Here is a 21,029-nt window from a genome sequence, read left to right as displayed (position 1 = left end):
GGTGACCAATGAGCTAAGATAAGGTGGGGATTTGCCTAGCAGTGATTTATAGATGGCCTGGAGCCAGTGGGTTTGACGACGAACATGTAGTGAGGACCAGCCAACAAGAGCGTACAGGTCACAGTGGTGGGTAGTGTATGGGGCTTTGGAGACAAAACGGATGGCACTGTGATAGACTACATCCAATTTGCTGAGTAGAGTGTTGGAGGCTATTTTGTAAATGACATCGCCGAAGTCAAGGATCGGTAGGATAGTCAGTTTTACGAGGGCATGTTTGGCAGCATGAGTGAAGGAGGCTTTGTTGCGAAATAGGAAGCCGATTCTAGATGTAACTTTGGATTGGAGATTCTTTATGTGAGTCTGGAAGTTGAGTTTACAGTCTAACCAGACACCTAGGTATTTGTAGTTGTCCACATACTCTAGGTCAGACCCGTCGAGAGTGGTGATTCTAGTCGGGTGGGCGGGTGCCAGCAGCGTTCGATTGAAAAGCATGCATTTAGTTTTACTAGTGTTTAAGAGAAGTTGGAGGCTACTGAAGGATTGTTGTATGGCATTGAAGCTCGTTTGGAGGTTTGTTAACACAGTGTCCAATGAAGGGCCAGATGTATACAAAATGGTGTCGTCTGCGTAGAGGTGGATCTGAGAGTCACCAGCAGCAAGAGCGACATCATTGATATACACTGAGAAAAGTGTCGGCCCAAGAATTGAACCCTGGGCACCCCCATAGAGACTGCCATAGGTCCAGACAACAGGCCCTCCGATTTGACACACTGAACTCTATCTGAGAAGTAGTTGGTGAACCAGGCGAGGCAGTCATTTGAGAAACCAAGGCTATTTAGTCTGCCAATAAGAATGCTGTGGTTGACAGAGTCGAAAGCCTTGGCCAGGTCGATGAAGACGGCTGCACAGTACTGTCTATTATCAATCGCGGTTATAATATCGTTTAGGACCTTGAGCGTGGCTGAAGTGCACCCATGACCAGCTCGGAAACCGGATTGCATAGCGGAGAAGGTACGGTGGTATTCGAAATGGTCGGTGATCTGTTTGTTAACTTGGCTTTCAAATACTTTCGAAAGGCAGGGCAGGATGGATATAGGTCTGTAGCAGTTTGGATCTAGAGTGTCACCCCCTTTGAAGAGGGGGATGACCGCGGCAGCTTTCCAATCTCTGGGGATCTCAGACGTTATGAAAGAGAGGTTGAACAGACTAGTAATAGGGGTTGCGACAATTTCGGCGGCTAGTTTTAGAAAGGAAGGGTCCAGATTGTCTAGCCCAGCTGATTTGTAAGGGTCCAGATTTTGCAGCGCTTTCAAAACATCAGCTGTCTGAATTTGTGTGAAGGAGAAGCGGGGGGAGCATGGGCAAGTTGCAGCGGAGGGTGCAGAGTTGGTGGCCGGGTTAGTGGTAGCCAGATGGGAGTGAGCCCACTCCCTTGGCTGAGAAGCAACCCCACACATGAATGATCTCAGGATGCTTTACTGTTGGCATGACACAGGACTGATGGTAGCGCTCACCTTGTCTTCTCCGGACAAGGTGTTTTCCGGATGCCCCAAACAAACGGAAAGGGGATTCATCAGAGAAAATAACTTTACCCCAGTCCTCAGCAGTTTAATCCCTGTACCTTTTGCAGAATATCAGTCTGTCCCTGATGTTTTTCCTGGAGAGAAGTGGCTTCTTCGCTGCCCTTCTTGACACCAGGCCATCCTCCAAAAGTCTTCGCCTCACTGTGCGTGCAGATGCACTCACACCTGCCTGCTACCATTCCTGAGCAAGCTCTGCACTGGTGGTGCCCCGATCCCGCAGCTGAATCAACTTTAGGAGACGGTCCTGGCGCTTGCCGGACTTTCTTGGGCGCCCTGACGCCTTCTTCACAACAATTGAACCTCTTTCCTTGAAGTTCTTGATGATCCGATAAATGGTTGATTTAGGTGCAATCTTACTAGCAGCAATATCCTTGCCTGTGAAGCCCTTTTTGTGCAAAGCAATGATGAAGGCACTTGTTTCCTTGCAGGTAACCATGGTTAACAGAGGAAGAACAATGATTTCAAGCACCACCCTCCTTTTAAAGCTTCCAGTCTGTTATTCTAACTCAATCAGCATGACAGAATGATCTTCAGCCTTGTCCTCGTCAACACTCTCACCTGTGTTAATGAGAGAATCACTGACATGATGGCAGCTGGTCCTTTTGTGGCAGGGCTGAAATGCAGTGGAAATGTTTTTCTGGGATTAAGTTCATTTTCATGGCAAAGAGGGACTTTGCAATTAATTGCAATTCATCTGAACACTCTTCATGACATTCTGGAGTATATGCAAATTGCCATCATCAAAACTGAGGCAGCAGACTGTGAAAATTAGTATTTGTGTCATTCTCAAAACCTTTGACCACGACTGTATAATACAACACATTATTACACACTACATATCTACAATACAACACATTATTACACACTACATATCTACAATACAACACATTATTACACACTACATATCTACAATACAACACATTATTACACCACTACATATCTACAATACAACACATTATTACACCACTACATATCTACAATACAACACATTATTACACCACTACATATCTACAATACAACACATTATTACACCACTACATATCTACAATACAACACATTATTACACACTACATATCTATAATACAACACATTATTACACACTACATATCTACAATACAACACATTATTACACACTACATATCTACAATACAACACATTATTACACACTACATATCTACAATACAACACATTATTACACCACTACATATCTACAATACAACACATTATTACACCACTACATATCTACAATACAACACATTATTACACCACTACATATCTACAATACAACACATTATTACACCACTACATATCTACAATACAACACATTATTACACACTACATATCTACAATACAACACATTATTACACCACTACATATCTACAATACAACACATTATTACACCACTACATATCTATAATACAACACATTATTACACACTACATATCTACAATACAACACATTATTACACACTACATATCTACAATACAACACATTATTACACCACTACATATCTACAATACAACACATTATTACACCACTACATATCTACAATACAACACATTATTACACCACTACATATCTACAATACAACACATTATTACACCACTACATATCTACAATACAACACATTATTACACCACTACATATCTACAATACAACACATTATTACACCACTACATATCTACAATACAACACATTATTACACACTACATATCTACAATACAACACATTATTACACACTACATATCTACAATACAACACATTATTACACCACTACATATCTATAATACAACACATTATTACACACTACATATCTACAATACAACACATTATTACACCACTACATATCTACAATACAACACATTATTACACCACTACATATCTACAATACAACACATTATTACACCACTACATATCTACAATACAACACATTATTACACCACTACATATATACAATACAACACATTATTACACCACTACTCTACCACTACATATCTACAATACAACACATTATTACACACTACATATCTACAATACAACACATTATTACACCACTACATATCTACAATACAACACATTATTACACACTACATATCTACAATACAACACATTATTACACCACTACATATCTATAATACAACACATTATTACACACTACATATCTACAATACAACACATTATTACACACTACATATCTATAATACAACACATTATTACACCACTACATATCTACAATACAACACATTATTACACACTACATATCTATAATACAACACATTATTACACCACTACATATCTACAATACAACACATTATTACACACTACATATCTACAATACAACACATTATTACACCACTACATATCTACAATACAACACATTATTACACACTACATATCTACAATACAACACATTATTACACCACTACATATCTACAATACAACACATTATTACACCACTACATATCTATAATACAACACATTATTACACACTACATATCTACAATACAACACATTATTACACACTACATATCTACAATACAACACATTATTACACACTACATATCTACAATACAACACATTATTACACACTACATATCTACAATACAACACATTATTACACCACTACATATCTACAATACAACACATTATTACACCACTACATATCTATAATACAACACATTATTACACACTACATATCTACAATACAACACATTATTACACCACTACATATCTACAATACAACACATTATTACACCACTACTCTACCACTACATATCTACAATACAACACATTATTACACCACTACATATCTACAATACAACACATTATTACACCACTACATATCTACAATACAACACATTATTACACACTACATATCTATAATACAACACATTATTACACACTACATATCTACAATACAACACATTATTACACACTACATATCTACAATACAACACATTATTACACCACTACATATCTACAATACAACACATTATTACACCACTACTCTACCACTACATATCTACAATACAACACATTATTACACACTACATATCTACAATACAACACATTATTACACCACTACATATCTACAATACAACACATTATTACACACTACATATCTACAATACAACACATTATTACACACTACATATCTACAATACAACACATTATTACACACTACATATCTACAATACAACACATTATTACACCACTACATATCTACAATACAACACATTATTACACCACTACATATCTACAATACAACACATTATTACACACTACATATCTACAATACAACACATTATTACACACTACATATCTACAATACAACACATTATTACACACTACATATCTACAATACAACACATTATTACACCACTACATATCTACAATACAACACATTATTACACCACTACATATCTACAATACAACACATTATTACACCACTACATATCTACAATACAACACATTATTACACCACTACATATCTACAATACAACACATTATTACACACTACATATCTACAATACAACACATTATTACACACTACATATCTACAATACAACACATTATTACACCACTACATATCTACAATACAACACATTATTACACACTACATATCTACAATACAACACATTATTACACCACTACATATCTACAATACAACACATTATTACACCACTACATATCTACAATACAACACATTATTACACACTACATATCTATAATACAACACATTATTACACACTACATATCTATAATACAACACATTATTACACACTACATATCTACAATACAACACATTATTACACCACTACATATCTACAATACAACACATTTTTACACCACTACATATCTACAATACAACACATTATTACACACTACATATCTATAATACAACACATTATTACACCACTACTCTACCACTACATATCTACAATACAACACATTATTACACCACTACATATCTACAATACAACACATTATTACACACTACATATCTATAATACAACACATTATTACACACTACATATCTATAATACAACACATTATTACACCACTACTCTACCACTACATATCTATAATACAACACATTATTACACACTACATATCTATAATACAACACATTATTACACCACTACTCTACCACTACATATCTACAATACAACACATTATTACACCACTACATATCTATAATACAACACATTATTACACACTACATATCTACAATACAACACATTATTACACCACTACACTACCACTACATATCTACAATACAACACATTATTACACCACTACATATCTACAATACAACACATTATTACACCACTACATATCTACAATACAACACATTATTACACCACTACATATCTACAATACAACACATTATTACACCACTACATATCTACAATACAACACATTATTACACCACTACATATCTACAATACAACACATTATTACACCACAACACATTATTACACCACTACATATCTACAATACAACACATTATTACACACTACATATCTACAATACAACACATTATTACACACTACATATCTACAATACAACACATTATTACACCACTACATATCTACAATACAACACATTATTACACCACTACATATCTACAATACAACACATTATTACACACTACATATCTACAATACAACACATTATTACACCACTACATATCTACAATACAACACATTATTACACACTACATATCTACAATACAACACATTATTACACACTATAGATCTACAATACAACACATTATTACACACTACATATCTATAATACAACACATTATTACACACTACATATCTATAATACAACACATTATTACACCACTACATATCTACAATACAACACATTATTACACCACTACATATCTACAATACAACACATTATTACACACTACATATCTACAATACAACACATTATTACACCACTACATATCTACAATACAACACATTATTACACACTACATATCTACAATACAACACATTATTACACCACTACATATCTACAATACAACACATTATTACACAATCAATCAATCAATCAATTTTATTTTATATAGCCCTTCTTACATCAGCTAATATCTCGAAGTGCTTTACAGAAACCCAGCCTAAAACCCCAAACAGCTAGTAATGCAGGTGTAGAAGCACGGTGGCTAGGAAAAACTCCCTAGAAAGGCCAAAACCTAGGAAGAAACCTAGAGAGGAACCAGGCTATGAGGGGTGGCCAGTCCTCTTCTGGCTGTGCCGGGTGGAGATTATAACAGAACCATGCCAAGATGTTCAAAAATGTTCATAAGTGACAAGCATGGTCAAATAATAATCAGGAATAAATCTCAGTTGGCTTTTCATAGCCGATCATTAAGAGTTGAAAACAGCAGGTCTGGGACAGGTAGGGGTTCCATAACCGCAGGCAGAACAGTTGAAACTGGAATAGCAGCAAGGCCAGGCGGACTGGGGACAGCAAGGAGTCACCACGGCCGGTAGTCCCGACGTATGGTCCTAGGGCTCAGGTTCTCAGAGAGAAAGAGAGAACGAGAGAATTAGAGAGAGCATACTTAAATTCACACAGGACACTGGATAAGACAGGAGAAGTACTCCAGGTATAACCAACTAACCCCAGCCCCCCGACACATAAACTACTGCAGCATAAATACTGGAGGCTGAGACAGGAGCGGTCCGGAGACACTGTGGCCCCATCCGAAGAAACCCCCGGACAGGGCCAAACAGGAAGGATATAACCCCACCCACTCTGCCAAAGCACAGCCCCCGCACCACCAGAGGGATATCCTCAACCACCAACTTACAATCCTGAGACAAGGCCGAGTATAGCCCACAGAGGTCTCCACCACAGCACAAACCAAGGGGGGGGCGCGCCAACCCAGACAGGAAGATCACGTCAGTAACTCAACCCACTCAAGTGACGCACCCCTCCTAGGGACGGCATGAAAGAGCACCAGCAAGCCAGTGACTCAGCCCCGTAACAGGGTTAGAGGCAGAGAACCCCAGTGGAGAGAGGGGAACCGGCCTGGCAGAGACAGCAAGGGCTGTTCGTTGCTCCAGAGCCTTTCCGTTCACCTTCACACTCCTGGGCCAGACTACACTCAATCATATGACCTACTGAAGAGATAAGTCTTCAGTAAAGACTTAAAGGTTGAGACCGAGTCTGCGTCTCTCACATGGGTAGGCAAAAAAAAAAAAAAAAATGGAGATCTATAGGAGAAAGCCCTGCCTCCCGCTGTTTGCTTAGAAATTCTAGGGACAATTAGGAGGCCTGCGTCTTGTGACCGTAGCGTACGTATTGGTATGTACGGCAGGACCAACTCGGAAAGATAGGTAGGAGCAAGCCCATGTAACGCTTTATAGGTTAACAGTAAAACCTTGAAATCAGCCCTTGCCTTAACAGGAAGCCAGTGTAGGGAAGCTAGCACTGGAGTAATATGATCAAATTTCTTGGTTCTAGTCAGGATTCTAGCAGCCGTATTTAGCACTAACTGAAGTTTATTTAGTGCTTTATCCGGGTAGCCGGAAAGTAGAGCATTGCAGTAGTCTAACCTAGAAGTAACAAATGCATGGATTAATTTTTCTGCATCATTTTTGGACAGAAAATTTCTGATTTTTGCAATGTTACGTAGATGGAAAAAAGCTGTCCTTGAAACAGTCTTGATATGTTCGTCAAAAGAGAGATCAGGGTCAAGAGTAACGCCGAGGTCCTTCACAGTTTTATTTGAGACGACTTTACAACCATCAAGATGAATTGTCAGATTTAACAGAAGATCTCTTTGTTTCTTGGGACCTAGAACAAGCATCTCTGTTTTGTCCGAGTTTAAAAGTAGAAAGTTTTCAGCCATCCACTTCCTTATGTCTGAAACACAGGCTTCTAGCGAGGGCAATTTTGGGGCTTCACCATGTTTCATTGAAATGTACAGCTGTGTGTCATCCGCATAGCAGTGAAAGTTAACATTATGTTTTCGAATAACATCCCCAAGAGGTAAAATATATAGTGAAAACAGTAGTGGTCCTAAAACGGAACCTTGAGGAACACCGAAATGTACAGTTGATTTGTCGGAGGACAGACCATTCACAGAGACAAACTGATATCTTTCCGACAGGTAAGATCTAAACCAGGCCAGAACTTGTCCGTGTAGACCAATTTGGGTTTCCAGTCTCTCCAAAAGAATGTGGTGATCGATAGTGTCAAAGGCAGCACTAAGGTCTAGTAGCACGAGGACAGATGCAGAGCCTCGGTCTGACGCCATTAAAAGGTCATTTACCACCTTCACAAGTGCAGTCTCAGTGCTATGATGGGGTCTAAAACCAGACTGAAGCATTTCGTATACATTGTTTGTCTTCAGAAAGGCAGTGAGTTGCTGCGCAACAGCTTTTTCTAAAATTTTTGAGAGGAATGGAAGATTCGATATAGGCCGATAGTTTTTATATTTTCCGGGTCAAGGTTTGGCTTTTTCAAGAGAGGCTTTATCACTGCCACTTTTAGTGAGTTTGGTACACATCCGGTGGATAGAGAGCTGTTTATTATGTTCAACATAGGAGGGCCAAGCACAGGAAGCAGCTCCTTCAGCAGTTTAGTAGGAATAGGATCCAGTATGCAGCTTGAAGGTTTAGAGGCCATGATTATTTTCATCATTGTGTCAAGAGATATAGTACTAAAACACTTAAGTGTCTCTCCCGATCCCAGGCCCTCGCAGAGCTGTGCAGATCCAGGACAGCTAAGCCCTGGAGGAATACGCAGATTCAAAGAGGAGTCCGTAATTTGCTTTCTAATGGTCATGATCTTTTCCTCAAAGAAGTTCATGAATTTATTACTGCTGAAGTGAAAGCCATCCTCTCTTGGGGAATGCTGCTTTTTAGTTAGCTTTGCAACAGTATCAAAAAGAAATTTTGGATTGTTCTTATTTTCCTCGATTAAGTTGGAAAAGTAGGATGATCGAGCAGCAGTGAGGGCTCTTCGGTACTGCACGGTACTGTCTTTCCAAGCTAGTCGGAAGACTTCCAGTTTGGTGTGGCGCCATTTCCGTTCCAATTTCCTGGAAGCTTGCTTCAAAGCTCGGGTATTTTCTGTATACCAGGGAGCTAGTTTCTTATGACAAATGTTTTTCGTTTTTAGGGGTGCAACTGCATCTAGGGTATTGCGCAAGGTTAAATTGAGTTCCTCAGTTAAGTGGTTAACTGATTTTTGTCCTCTGACGTCCTTGGGTAGGCAGAAGGAGTCTGGAAGGGCATCAAGGAATTTTTGTGTTGTCTGAGAATTTATAGCACGACTTTTGATGCTCCTTGGTTGGGGTCTGAGCAGATTATTTGTTGCGATTGCAAACGTAATAAAATGGTGGTCCGATAGTCCAGGATTTTGTGGAAAAACATTAAGATCTACAACATTTATTCCATGGGACAAAACTAGGTCCAGAGTATGACTGTGGCAGTGAGTAGGTCCAGAGACATGTTGGACAAAACCCACTGAGTCGATGATGGCACACTACATATCTACAATACAACACATTATTACACACTACATATCTACAATACAACACATTATTACACCACTACATATCTACAATACAACACATTATTACACACTACATATCTACAATACAACACATTATTACACACTACATATCTACAATACAACACATTATTACACCACTACATATCTACAATACAACACATTATTACACCACTAATCTACCACTACATATCTACAATACAACACATTATTACACCACTACATATCTACAATACAACACATTATTACACCACTAATCTACCACTACATATCTACAATACAACACATTATTACACCACTACATATCTACAATACAACACATTATTACACCCCTACATATCTACAATACAACACATTATTACACCACTACATATCTACAATACAACACATTATTACACCACTACATATCTATAATACAACACATTATTACACCACTACATATCTACAATACAACACATTATTACACACTACATATCTACAATGCAACACATTATTACACCACTACATATCTACAATACAACACATTATTACACCACTACATATCTACAATACAACACATTATTACACCACTACATATCTACAATACAACACATTATTACACCACTACATATCTACAATACAACACATTATTACACCACTACATATCTACAATACAACACATTATTACACCACTACATATCTACAATACAACACATTATTACACCACTACATATCTACAATACAACACATTATTACACCACTACATATCTACAATACAACACATTATTACACACTACATATCTATAATACAACACATTATTACACCACTACATATCTACAATACAACACATTATTACACCACTACTCTACCACTACATACACTATCGTTCAAAAGTTTGGGGTCACTTAGAAATGTCCTTGTTTTCGAAAGAAAAGCAATTTTTTTGTCAATTTCAAATAACATCAAATTGATCAGAAATACAGTGTAGACATTGTTAATGTTGTAAATGGCTATTGTAGCTGGAAATGGCAGATTTTTTATGGAATATCTACATAGGCGTACAGAGGCCCATTATCAGCAACCATCAGTCCTGTGTTCCAATGGCACGTTGTGTTTGCTAATCCAAGTTTATCATTTTAAAAGGCTAATTGATCATTAGAAAACCGTTTTGCAATTATGTGGGATGGCGTATCGCTGCAGAATGCTGTGGTAGCCATGCTGGTTAAGGGTGTCTTGAATTCTAAATAAATCACAGACAGTGTCACCAGCAAAGCACCCCCATACCATAACACCTCCTCCTCCAAGCTTTACGGTGGGAAATACACATGCGGAGATCATCTGTTCACCCACACCGCGTCTCACAAAGACACGGCAGTTGGAACCAAATATCTCAAATTTGGACTCCAGACCAAAGGACACATTTCCACCGGTCTAATGTCCATTGCTCGTGTTTCTTGGCCCAAGCAAGTCTCTTCTTCTTATTGGTGTCCTTTAGTAGTGGTTTTCTTGGCGTCAATTAGACCATGAAGGCCTGATTCACACAGTCTCCTCTGAACAGTTGATGTTGAGATGTGTCTGTTACTTGAACTCTGTGAAGCATTTATTTGGGCTGCAATTTCTGAGGCTGGTAACTCTAATGAACTTATCCTCTGCAGCAGAGGTAACTCTGGGTCTTCCATTCCTGTGGCGGTTCTCATGAGAGCCAGTTTCATCATAGCGCTTGATGGTTTTTGCGACTGCAGTTGAAACTTTCAAAGTTCTTGAAATGTTCCGTATTGACTGACCTTCATGTCTTGAAGTAATGATGGACTGTTGTTTCTCTTTGCTTATTTGAGCTGTTCTTGCCATAATATGGACTTGGTCTTTTACCAAATAGGGCTATCTTCTGTATACCACCCCTACCTTGTCACAACACAACTGATTGGCTCAAGAAGGAAAGAAATTCCACAAATTAACGTTTAACAAGGCACACCTGTTAATTGAAATGCATTCCAGGTGACTACCTCATGAAGCTGGTTGAGAGAATGCCAAGAGTGTGCAAAGCTGTCATCAAGGCAAAGGGTGGCTATTTGAAGAATCTCAAATATAAAACATATTTTAATTTGTTTAACACTTTTTTGGTTACTACATGATTCCATTTGTGTTATTTCATAGTTTTGATGTCTTCACTATTATTCTACAATGTAGAAAATAGTACAACTAAAGAAAAGCCCTTGAATTAGTAGGTGTGTCCAAACTTTTGACTGGTACTGTACATTATCAAGCATTTCACACACATGTACTGACTTAGCACTTGGTGGTCTAAAGCAACTTCCCACAAGAATAGGCTTTAGGTGAGGCAGGTGAACCTGTAGACATATTACTAAAACAGCATTTGACATGAGATAATAATAATAATAATATGCCATTTAGCAGACGCTTTTATCCAAAGCGACTTACAGTCATGCGTGCATACATTTTGTGTATGGGTGGTCCCGGGGATCGAACCCACTACCTTGGCGTTACAAGCGCCGTGCTCTACCAGATCCTCTCAAAGCTTTACAGGAATATGTTTCTGAATATAAACAGCAACACCTCCCCCATTGGCATTCCTGTCTCTTCTGTAGATGTTGTAACCATGTATTGCTATCATAGAAGGTATTATCTAAGTGAGTTTCAGAGATAGTCAGTATATGAATGTTATCTGTTACTAGCAAGTTACCGATTTCTTGAACCTTGTTTCTTAAGATGGTATTCACTTTTTCCACCTTTTGTTACGTACAAAGTGGGATTAAAATTGATTTAATTGTCTTTTTATTAATGATCTACACAAAATATTCTGTAAATTTCCAAGTGGAAGAAAAATTCATGTAAAGAATTAATGAAAATAAAACCCTACTCTGTGTGTGTGTGTGTGTATACTGTATCTTGATTAGATAAGTATTCAACCCTCTTAGTCAATACATGTTAGAATCACCTTTGGCCGCGATTTACAGCTGTGTCTTTCCACGGCAGGATTGTGCAACATTTGCCCATTATTCTTTTCAAAATTCTTCAAGCTCTGTCAAATTGGTTGTTGATCGTTGCTAGACAATCATTTAAAAATCAAATTAAATGTTATTTGCCACATGCGCCGAACACAACAGGTGTAGACCTTACAGTGAAATGCTTACTTAACAAGCCCTTATCCAGTGTCCTGTGTGAATTTAAGTATGCTCTCTCTAATTCTCTCGTTCTCTCTTTCTCTCTGAGAACCTGAGCCCTAGGACCATACGTCAGGACTACCGGGCATGCTGACACCTTGCTGTCCCCAGTCCGCCTGGCCTTGCTGCTATTCCAGTTTCAACTGTTCTGCCTGCGGTTACGAAACCCCTACCTGTCCCAGACCTGCTGTTTTCAACTCTTAATGATCGGCTATGAAAAGCCAACAGAGACCTGAGCCCTAGGACCATACGTCGGGACTACCGGCCGTGGTGACTCCTTGCTGTCCCCAGTCCGCCTGGCCTTGCTGCTATTCCAGTTTCAACTGTTCTGCCTGCGGTTATGGAACCCCTACCTGTCCCAGACCTGCTGTTTTCAACTCTTAATGATCGGCTATGAAAAGCCAACTGAGATTTATTCCTGATTATTATTTGACCATGCTTGTCACTTATGAACATTTTTGAACATCTTGGCATGGTTCTGTTATAATCTCCACCCGGCACAGCCAGAAGAGGACTGGCCACCCCTCATAGCCTGGTTCCTCTCTAGGTTTCTTCCTAGGTTTTGGCCTTTCTAGGGAGTTTTTCCTAGCCACCGTGCTTCTACACCTGCATTACTAGCTGTTTGGGGTTTTAGGCTGGGTTTCTGTAAAGCACTTCGAGATATTAGCTGATGTAAGAAGGGCTATATAAAATTGATTGATTGATTAACCAACAATGCCGTTTTAAGAAAAAAAGTGTTAAGTAAAAAATAGACAAGTAGAAAAATAACAAATAATTAAAGGGCAGCAGTAAAATAACAGTAAGGAGGCTATATATACAGGGGGTACTGGTACAGAGTCAATGTGCGGGGGCACCGGTTAGTCGAGGTAAATGAGGTAATATGTACATGTGGGTAGAGTTAAAGTAACTATGCATACATAATAAACAGAGTAGCAGCAGCATAAAAGAGGGGGTGGGGTGGGGGGAACAATGCAAATAGTCCGGGTAGCCATGATTAGCTGTTCAGGAGGCTTATGGCTTGGGGGTAGAAGCTGTTGAGAAGCCTTTTGGACCTAGACTTGGCGCTCCGGTACCGCTTGCCGTGCGGTAGCGGAGAGAACAGTCTATGACTAGGGTGGCTGGAGTCTTTGATATTTTTTAGGGCCTTCCCCTGGTATAGAGGTCCTGGATGGCAGGAAGCTTGGCCCAATGTAGCTCAGTTGGTAGAGCATGGCGCTTGCAACGCCAGGGTTGTGGGTTCGATTCCCACAGGGGGCCAGTATGAAAATGTATGTACTCACTAACTGTAAGTCGCTCTGGATAAGATCTAAATGACTGGGCAGTACAAGGAACATTATTTAGGAAAATTTTTACTTTCTATGCCTGTGATATGTGGTTGTCCCACCTAGCTATCTTCAGATGAATGCACTAACTGTAAGTCGCTCTGCATAAGAGCGTCTGCTAAATTACTAAAATGTAAATGTACTATTGTATTGTGGAGTAACTACAATGTTGTTGATCCATCCTCAGTTTTCTCCTATCGCTGTAACTGTTTTAAAGTCACCATTGGCCTCATGGTGAAATCCCTGAGAGGTTTCCTGCCTCTCCGGCAACTGAGTTAGGAAGGACGCCTGTATCTTTGTAGTGACTGGGTGTATTGATGCACCATCCAAAGTGTAATTAATAACTTCAAAGGGATATTCAATGTCTGCTTTTTTATTTACTTTTACAAATCTACCAATCAGTTCCATTCTTTGCGAGGCATTGGAAAACCTCCCTGGTCTTTGTGGTTGAATCTGTGTTTGAAGTTCACTGCTCAACTGAGGGACCTTACAGATAATTGTATGTGTGGGGTACAGAGATGACGTAGTCATTCAAAAATCATGTTAAACATTATTATTGCATACAGAGTGAGTCCACGCAACTAATTAAGCAAACGTTTCCTGTGCTCGTGCTCCAGGATAGCAGGTTTTTCCCCCAGGAACCAAGACGTTTCTCACGATAGAGCTGCCGATGCTGACGGTGAAATGGCTGTGGTTTAGGGGACCCTTCGAGGACTGATTGGAGGTGGGGCCCGATGGACCCGAGCCAGCCGTAGAATCCATCATGGAAGATCTGAACCAGAAGGAGGATTCCCCCTGGGATGGAAACAGGGTAGAGGACGATGGCACGGCAACCTCCGAGGTTGGCGAAGCTGTTTGATGTCTGGATTCCCAAAGCCAAATAATCACAATCAGTTCACCATTGACTGCTGCCTATGGCGGGTGGCCTGGTTCCATTACTGGATAGCGGGATCATAGCCTGTGGCATCCAGTAGGTCCTCTAGAAGCGTCGGTCCTATTCCATTTTCCACAGGCGGGGGAGACTTCCCTGGTGAGAGGTCCCTGTGAAGCACTGGCCAGTCAGTCAAAGAGTGGTGAAACTCTCACCATATCAGAACGACGTCCAGCCTGAGGTGTAGAGAAGACGGTAGGTGGCCGTGGTTTCCCCAGCAAATTGTGCAACACTGAGATTTGCTTGCTAAGGGTCCTATAGTCCTCCGCAAGTAGGCCATTGTTGCATTGAAAATCCGGTTGGTCCACAGTGTCCCAGAAAATAGCGTAGTAAACACAACTCCTACAATGCAGGAAGCATTCGCCTCGTCCTCTGAATGAGGGTTAGGGTTAGGGTTAGAGAGAGGAGAGAGAGAAGAAGAGGCAGTCCCAAATCGGGAAAATCCAAGCAGCTGTCTTCGTTAGTTTGATGGCTAGCAGCTTAGCTAGCTAGCTAAGGTTTAGCGGCCCTGTCAAGCATGCTTTAAACTGTCTTCCTGGACAAGAAATAGCGGTCCTAGCTCTTAAATGCTAACCGCGTCGCGGAATCCGTGCAAAAACAAGTGCTGTATTTATAATCTAACAGATTGGCTACTTTTAGTCAAAAACAACAAACCGTGTAGCCGAATGTTTCCAGCATTCAGCTGCACACTCTGATTCAGTGTTGCTTGCTTCTAAGCATAGAAGGATTTGAACTTGTCTGGTTCGTCACTGAGAAAGCTCGCGGTTAGGCTTCCCTTTGTAATCTGTGATAGTTTGCAAGCCCTGCCACATATGACAAGCCGGCGTAATAGGATTCGATCTTAGTCCTGTGTTGACGTTTTTACTGTTTGATGGCTCGTTGGAGGTCGTTGCGGGATTTGTTATAAGCGGCCGAATTCGTGTCCCGCTCTTTGAAGTGGCAGCTCTAGCTTTTAGCTCAATGCGGACTTTGCCTGTAATCCATGGCTTCTGGTTGGAATATGTACATACGATCACTGTGGGGACGTCATCGTCAATGCACTTATTAATGAAGCCGGTGACTGATGTGGTAAACTCCTCAATGTTATCAGATGAATCCCAGAACATATTCCAGTCTGTGCTAGCAAAACAGTCCTGTAGCTTAGCATCCGCTTCATCAGACCACTTCTGTATTGAGCGTGTCACTGGTACTTCCTGTTTGAGTTTCTGCTTGTAAGCAGGAATCAGGAGGATAGAGTTATGGTCAGATTTGCCAAATGGAGGGTGAGAGAAAGCTTTGTATGTGTCTCTGTGTGTGGAGTAAAGGTGATCTACAGTTGCACAGGTGACATCCTTGTAAAAATGAGGTAAGACTGATTTCAGTTTCCCTGCATTAAAATCACCGGCCACCAGGAGTGCCGCCTCAGGATGTGCATTTTCTTGTTTGCGTGGAATATGGAACCAAATACTACACTTTTTACTACTTTTAAGTAATTTGTCAATACTTTTGGTTCCCTAAAAGGGGGGAACTATGTACAAAAAGTGCTGTAATTTCGAAACGGGTCACGGGTCACCCGACATGGATGACAATACTCTCAAATTAAAGCTGACAGTCTGCACTTTAACCTTTTTTTTATTTTGTTGATTTTGTACCTTTATTTAACCAGGTAAGCCAGTTGAGAACAAGTTCTCATTTACAACTGCGACCTGGCCAAGATAAAGCAAAGCAGTGCGATTTTTAAAACAACAACACAGAGTTACATATGGGGTAAACAAAACGAACAGTAAAAAAACCAGGCTATTTACACGAGGACACTACAGAACACACGACCGCACTGCTACGCCATCTTAGAAACACCTCATAGTCATTGTATTGTTTCAAATTCAAAGTGCTGGTGTACAGAGTCAACAACAACAACAAAAATGGTCACTGTCCCAGCTTACTATCTCCTCTGTTCTCTCCCTCCCTCCCTGTCTAGTTCTTCTTGTCAGATGGTAAGTTCTTTCTGCATGTGGTGCTGTAGCCTGTAGCAATCACCAGTCTCTCATCAGTAGATAAATAGCAGAGATGTAATTGTCGCGATCTTATGTTCTAATGCATTTTTTAACTCTTATCAATGTTTTAAAGCAGTCTAATTCAGTGTTTGTGTGTGTGTATTGTTGAATGTTATACAACGGGTGGTTCTGATCTTGAATGCTGATTGGTTAAAACCGCATTCCAGCCGGTGTCTGTTCCAAAAGTTACCACCGGCTAAATCTATGACGTTAAAATGCTTATTTACTCTGTTCCATCTGACTGCCCAATCCACTGTCTCATCAGCCCAGCCAGGCAATTTATAAACTTGATCTCCACTATAAAAAGCATCTAGACATTATCTCACATTTCTTTTAGACTAACATTTAGTTTTCAACAGCGGAGATTTGTATAAACCTTGCTCTCTGTCTCTCCGACATTTGCAACATTGTTTCAATATTCAAATTCGATTTCCAGGTGTAATGAATGTTTCGGGAGCCGGGATGAGACGGACAACGTTTCTCAGCCAGTCGAAATCATGAATCAGCTGGAATGATTTTTATGGATACTGCGCATTTGGAAAGTATTCAGACCCCTTCCCTTTTTCCACATTTTGTTACGTAACAGCCTTATACTAAAATTGATTAAATAAATAAAAATCCTCATCAATCTACACACAATACCCCATAATGACAAAGCGAAAATAGTTATTTTTTTTGGTCAAAATTACAAAATGAAAGTACCTTATTTACATAAGTATTCAGACCCTTTGCTATGAGACTCGAAATTGAGCTCAGGTGCATCCTGTTTCCATTGATCATCCTTGAGATGTTTTACAACTTGATTGTCCACCTGTGGTAAATTAAATTGATTGGACATGATTTGGAAAGACACACACCTGTCTATATAAGGTCCCGCAGTTGACAATGTATGTCAGAGCAAAAACCAAGCCATGAGGTCGAAGAAATTGTCCGTAGCGCTCCGAGACAGGATTGTGTCGAAGCACAGATCTGGGGAAGGGTACCAAAACATATCTGCAGCATTGAAGGTCCCCAAGAACACAGTGGCCTCCGTCATTCTTAAATGGAAGAAGTTTGGAACCACCAAGACTCTTCCTAGAGCTGGCCACCCAGCCAAACTGAACAATCGGGGGTGAAGAGCCTTGGTCAGGGAGGAGACCAAGACAGAGTTCCTATGTGGAGATGGGAGAACCTTCCAGAAGGACAACAATCTCGGCAGCACTCCACCAATCAGGCCTTTATGGTAGAGTGGCCAGACGGAAGCCACTCCTCAGTATAAGGTACTTGACAACGTGTGGAGTTTGCCAAAAGGCACCTAAAGGACTCAGACCATGAGAAACAAGAATCTCTGCTCTGATGTAACCAAGATTGAACTATTTGGCCTGGATGCCAAGCTTCACGTCTGGAGGAAACCTGGCACCATCCCTACGGTGAAGCATGGTGGTGGCAGCATCATGCTGTGGGGATGTTTTTCAGCGGCAGGGACCGAGAGACTAGTCAGGATCGAGGGAAAGATGAGCAAAGAACCGAGAGATCCTTGATGAAAACCTGCTCCAGAGCACTCAGGACCTCAGACTGGGGCAAAGGTTCACCTTCCAACAGGACAACGACACTAAGCACACAGCCAAGACAACGCAGGAGTGGCTTTGGGACAAGTCTCTGAATGTCCTTGAGTGGCCCAGCCAGAGCCCGGACTTGAACCCTATCGAACATCTCTGGAGAGACCTGAAAATAGCCGTGCAGCAACGCTCTCCATCCAACCTGTCAGAGCTTGAGAGGATCTGCAGAGAAGAATGGGAGAAACTCCCCAAATACAGGTGTGCCAAGCATGTAGCGTCATACCCAAGAAGACTCGCTGCTGTAATCGCTGCCAAAGGCGATTCAACAAAGTACTGAGTAAAGGGTCTGAATACTTATGTAAATGTATTTTTTTTAAAAATGTTTATTATATAATAATAATAATAATAATATGCCATTTAGCAGACGCTTTTATCCAAAGCGACTTACAGTCATGCGTGCATACATTTTTTTTGTTTTTGTGTATGGGTGGTCCCGGGGATCGAACCCACTACCTTGGCGTTACAAGCGCCGTGCTCTACCAGCTGAGCTACAGAGGCCCACCATATATATTTGCAACCATTTCTCTAAACCTGTTCTTGCTTTGTCATTATGGGGTATTGTGTGTAGATTGAGGGGGGGGAACTATTCAATCCATTTTAGAATAAGGCTGTAACGTAACAAAATGTGGGAAACGTCAAGGGGTCTGAATACTTTCCAAATGCACTGTATATAGAAATGTCAATTGAAAGAAGGTAAAACGAAGTGCAGCTAGTTTCTTTCCAGCTTCAGTTTGAAGTGATTGTGTTAGCTGTGTTGTTGGCTAGCTCCTCTGAACAACAGTGTCCTGACGAGAGAGCACAATTTCTATGCCAGGCAAAATCGCGCCTCATTAGCTCATTGTTATGGATTTATCCAAATGTCACTAGAAAACAGCTTATGCAAATGCAGCTTCTGTTGTTATTCTGGCTACACTGTTTGACGTGACTGTAAGTTAGCCATAGTTGGCTAGCTAGCAAGCAAGGGATAAGAACGTTGCCAGCCAGTATGAAAATGGAACATTTAGAACGAACGACTGGGTCGCGTCCATAGATACAGAACAAAAAGACTGAACGACTGGGTCGCGTCCATAGATACAGAACAAAAAGACTGAACGACTGGGTCGCGTCCATAGATACAGAACAAAAAGACTGAACGACTGGGTCGCGTCTCTGCCGAACCAATAGAACGAACAATCAGCTGGCTTTGGTAGCAACCCTAGATTTGTGTCGGGACTATATCTTGTTGAAGGATGAAATAGTATGAATAAATTAATCAAAATAACATTTTTAATGAAAATATGTACATTATTATTTGAATATGATGGTAACCCGTTGTATAAATGAGATGATGCCCTCAAAGCCGGTGTTTGGAAGGACTTCGACCCGTGCCAGTATATCCTCCAAACACCGGCTTCTCGGGCATTATCACTTAACTGTTTGTTCTCAGAGTTGTCCTAGTGCTGTGTGAAGACTGTTTGAGATGTCCCTCCCTTGCCTGTTCAGCTCCTGTCCTGTTATTAATGTGTGGGTCTACTGCTTTGCATTGCCATGGTACAATACAGCTGTTAACTCTTAGTCTGCAATGCTATTTCTGATTTCAAAGCGCTGCATGGTCAATCCGACGTCCTGCATTAAGGTGATACGGCCTCTGCAGAAGTCAGGACATTCATACTTCTTGCAGAGCAGAGATGTTGTCAAGGAAGTGATGTTGTGTTTATACAGGCCCTCCCGCCCCCCACCTACCGTCAACAAATCATGTCAATGCGGAGCTAGACGGAGTTCCGCATTTTACAACATTTGGAAGGCGCGCAGCGGTACGGATTTGGCCTCCGCGTGCCTCCGGATTGCGTCACACCCTCCATATGGAGCCACAGACCACA

The 21,029-nt window shown here is 40.5% G+C and overlaps 1 protein-coding gene across 3 annotated transcripts in view; it reads left to right on the top strand.

The window, feature by feature from the left end:
• Window positions 1–21,029, top strand: part of LOC121554874 (ATP-dependent 6-phosphofructokinase, liver type-like) — a 79,816-nt gene that overhangs the window by 12,266 nt on the left and 46,521 nt on the right. The window contains exon 1 of one of the 3 annotated variants that reach the window (XM_045215387.1): window positions 17,327–17,512. The exons of the other annotated variants lie outside the window; for them this stretch is intronic. Within the exon in view, the coding sequence (XP_045071322.1) occupies window positions 17,441–17,512 (72 nt within the window). The 5' untranslated portion in view covers window positions 17,327–17,440. Of the gene's footprint in view, window positions 1–17,326; window positions 17,513–21,029 lie in introns of those variants that run through there. 3 annotated transcript variants of the gene reach the window in all.

Source organism: Coregonus clupeaformis, unplaced genomic scaffold (genome assembly GCF_020615455.1).
Source record: "Coregonus clupeaformis isolate EN_2021a unplaced genomic scaffold, ASM2061545v1 scaf0433, whole genome shotgun sequence".
NCBI classification, from domain to species: domain Eukaryota; kingdom Metazoa; phylum Chordata; class Actinopteri; order Salmoniformes; family Salmonidae; genus Coregonus; species Coregonus clupeaformis.
This window is presented reverse-complemented; position numbering and strand designations above follow the sequence as displayed.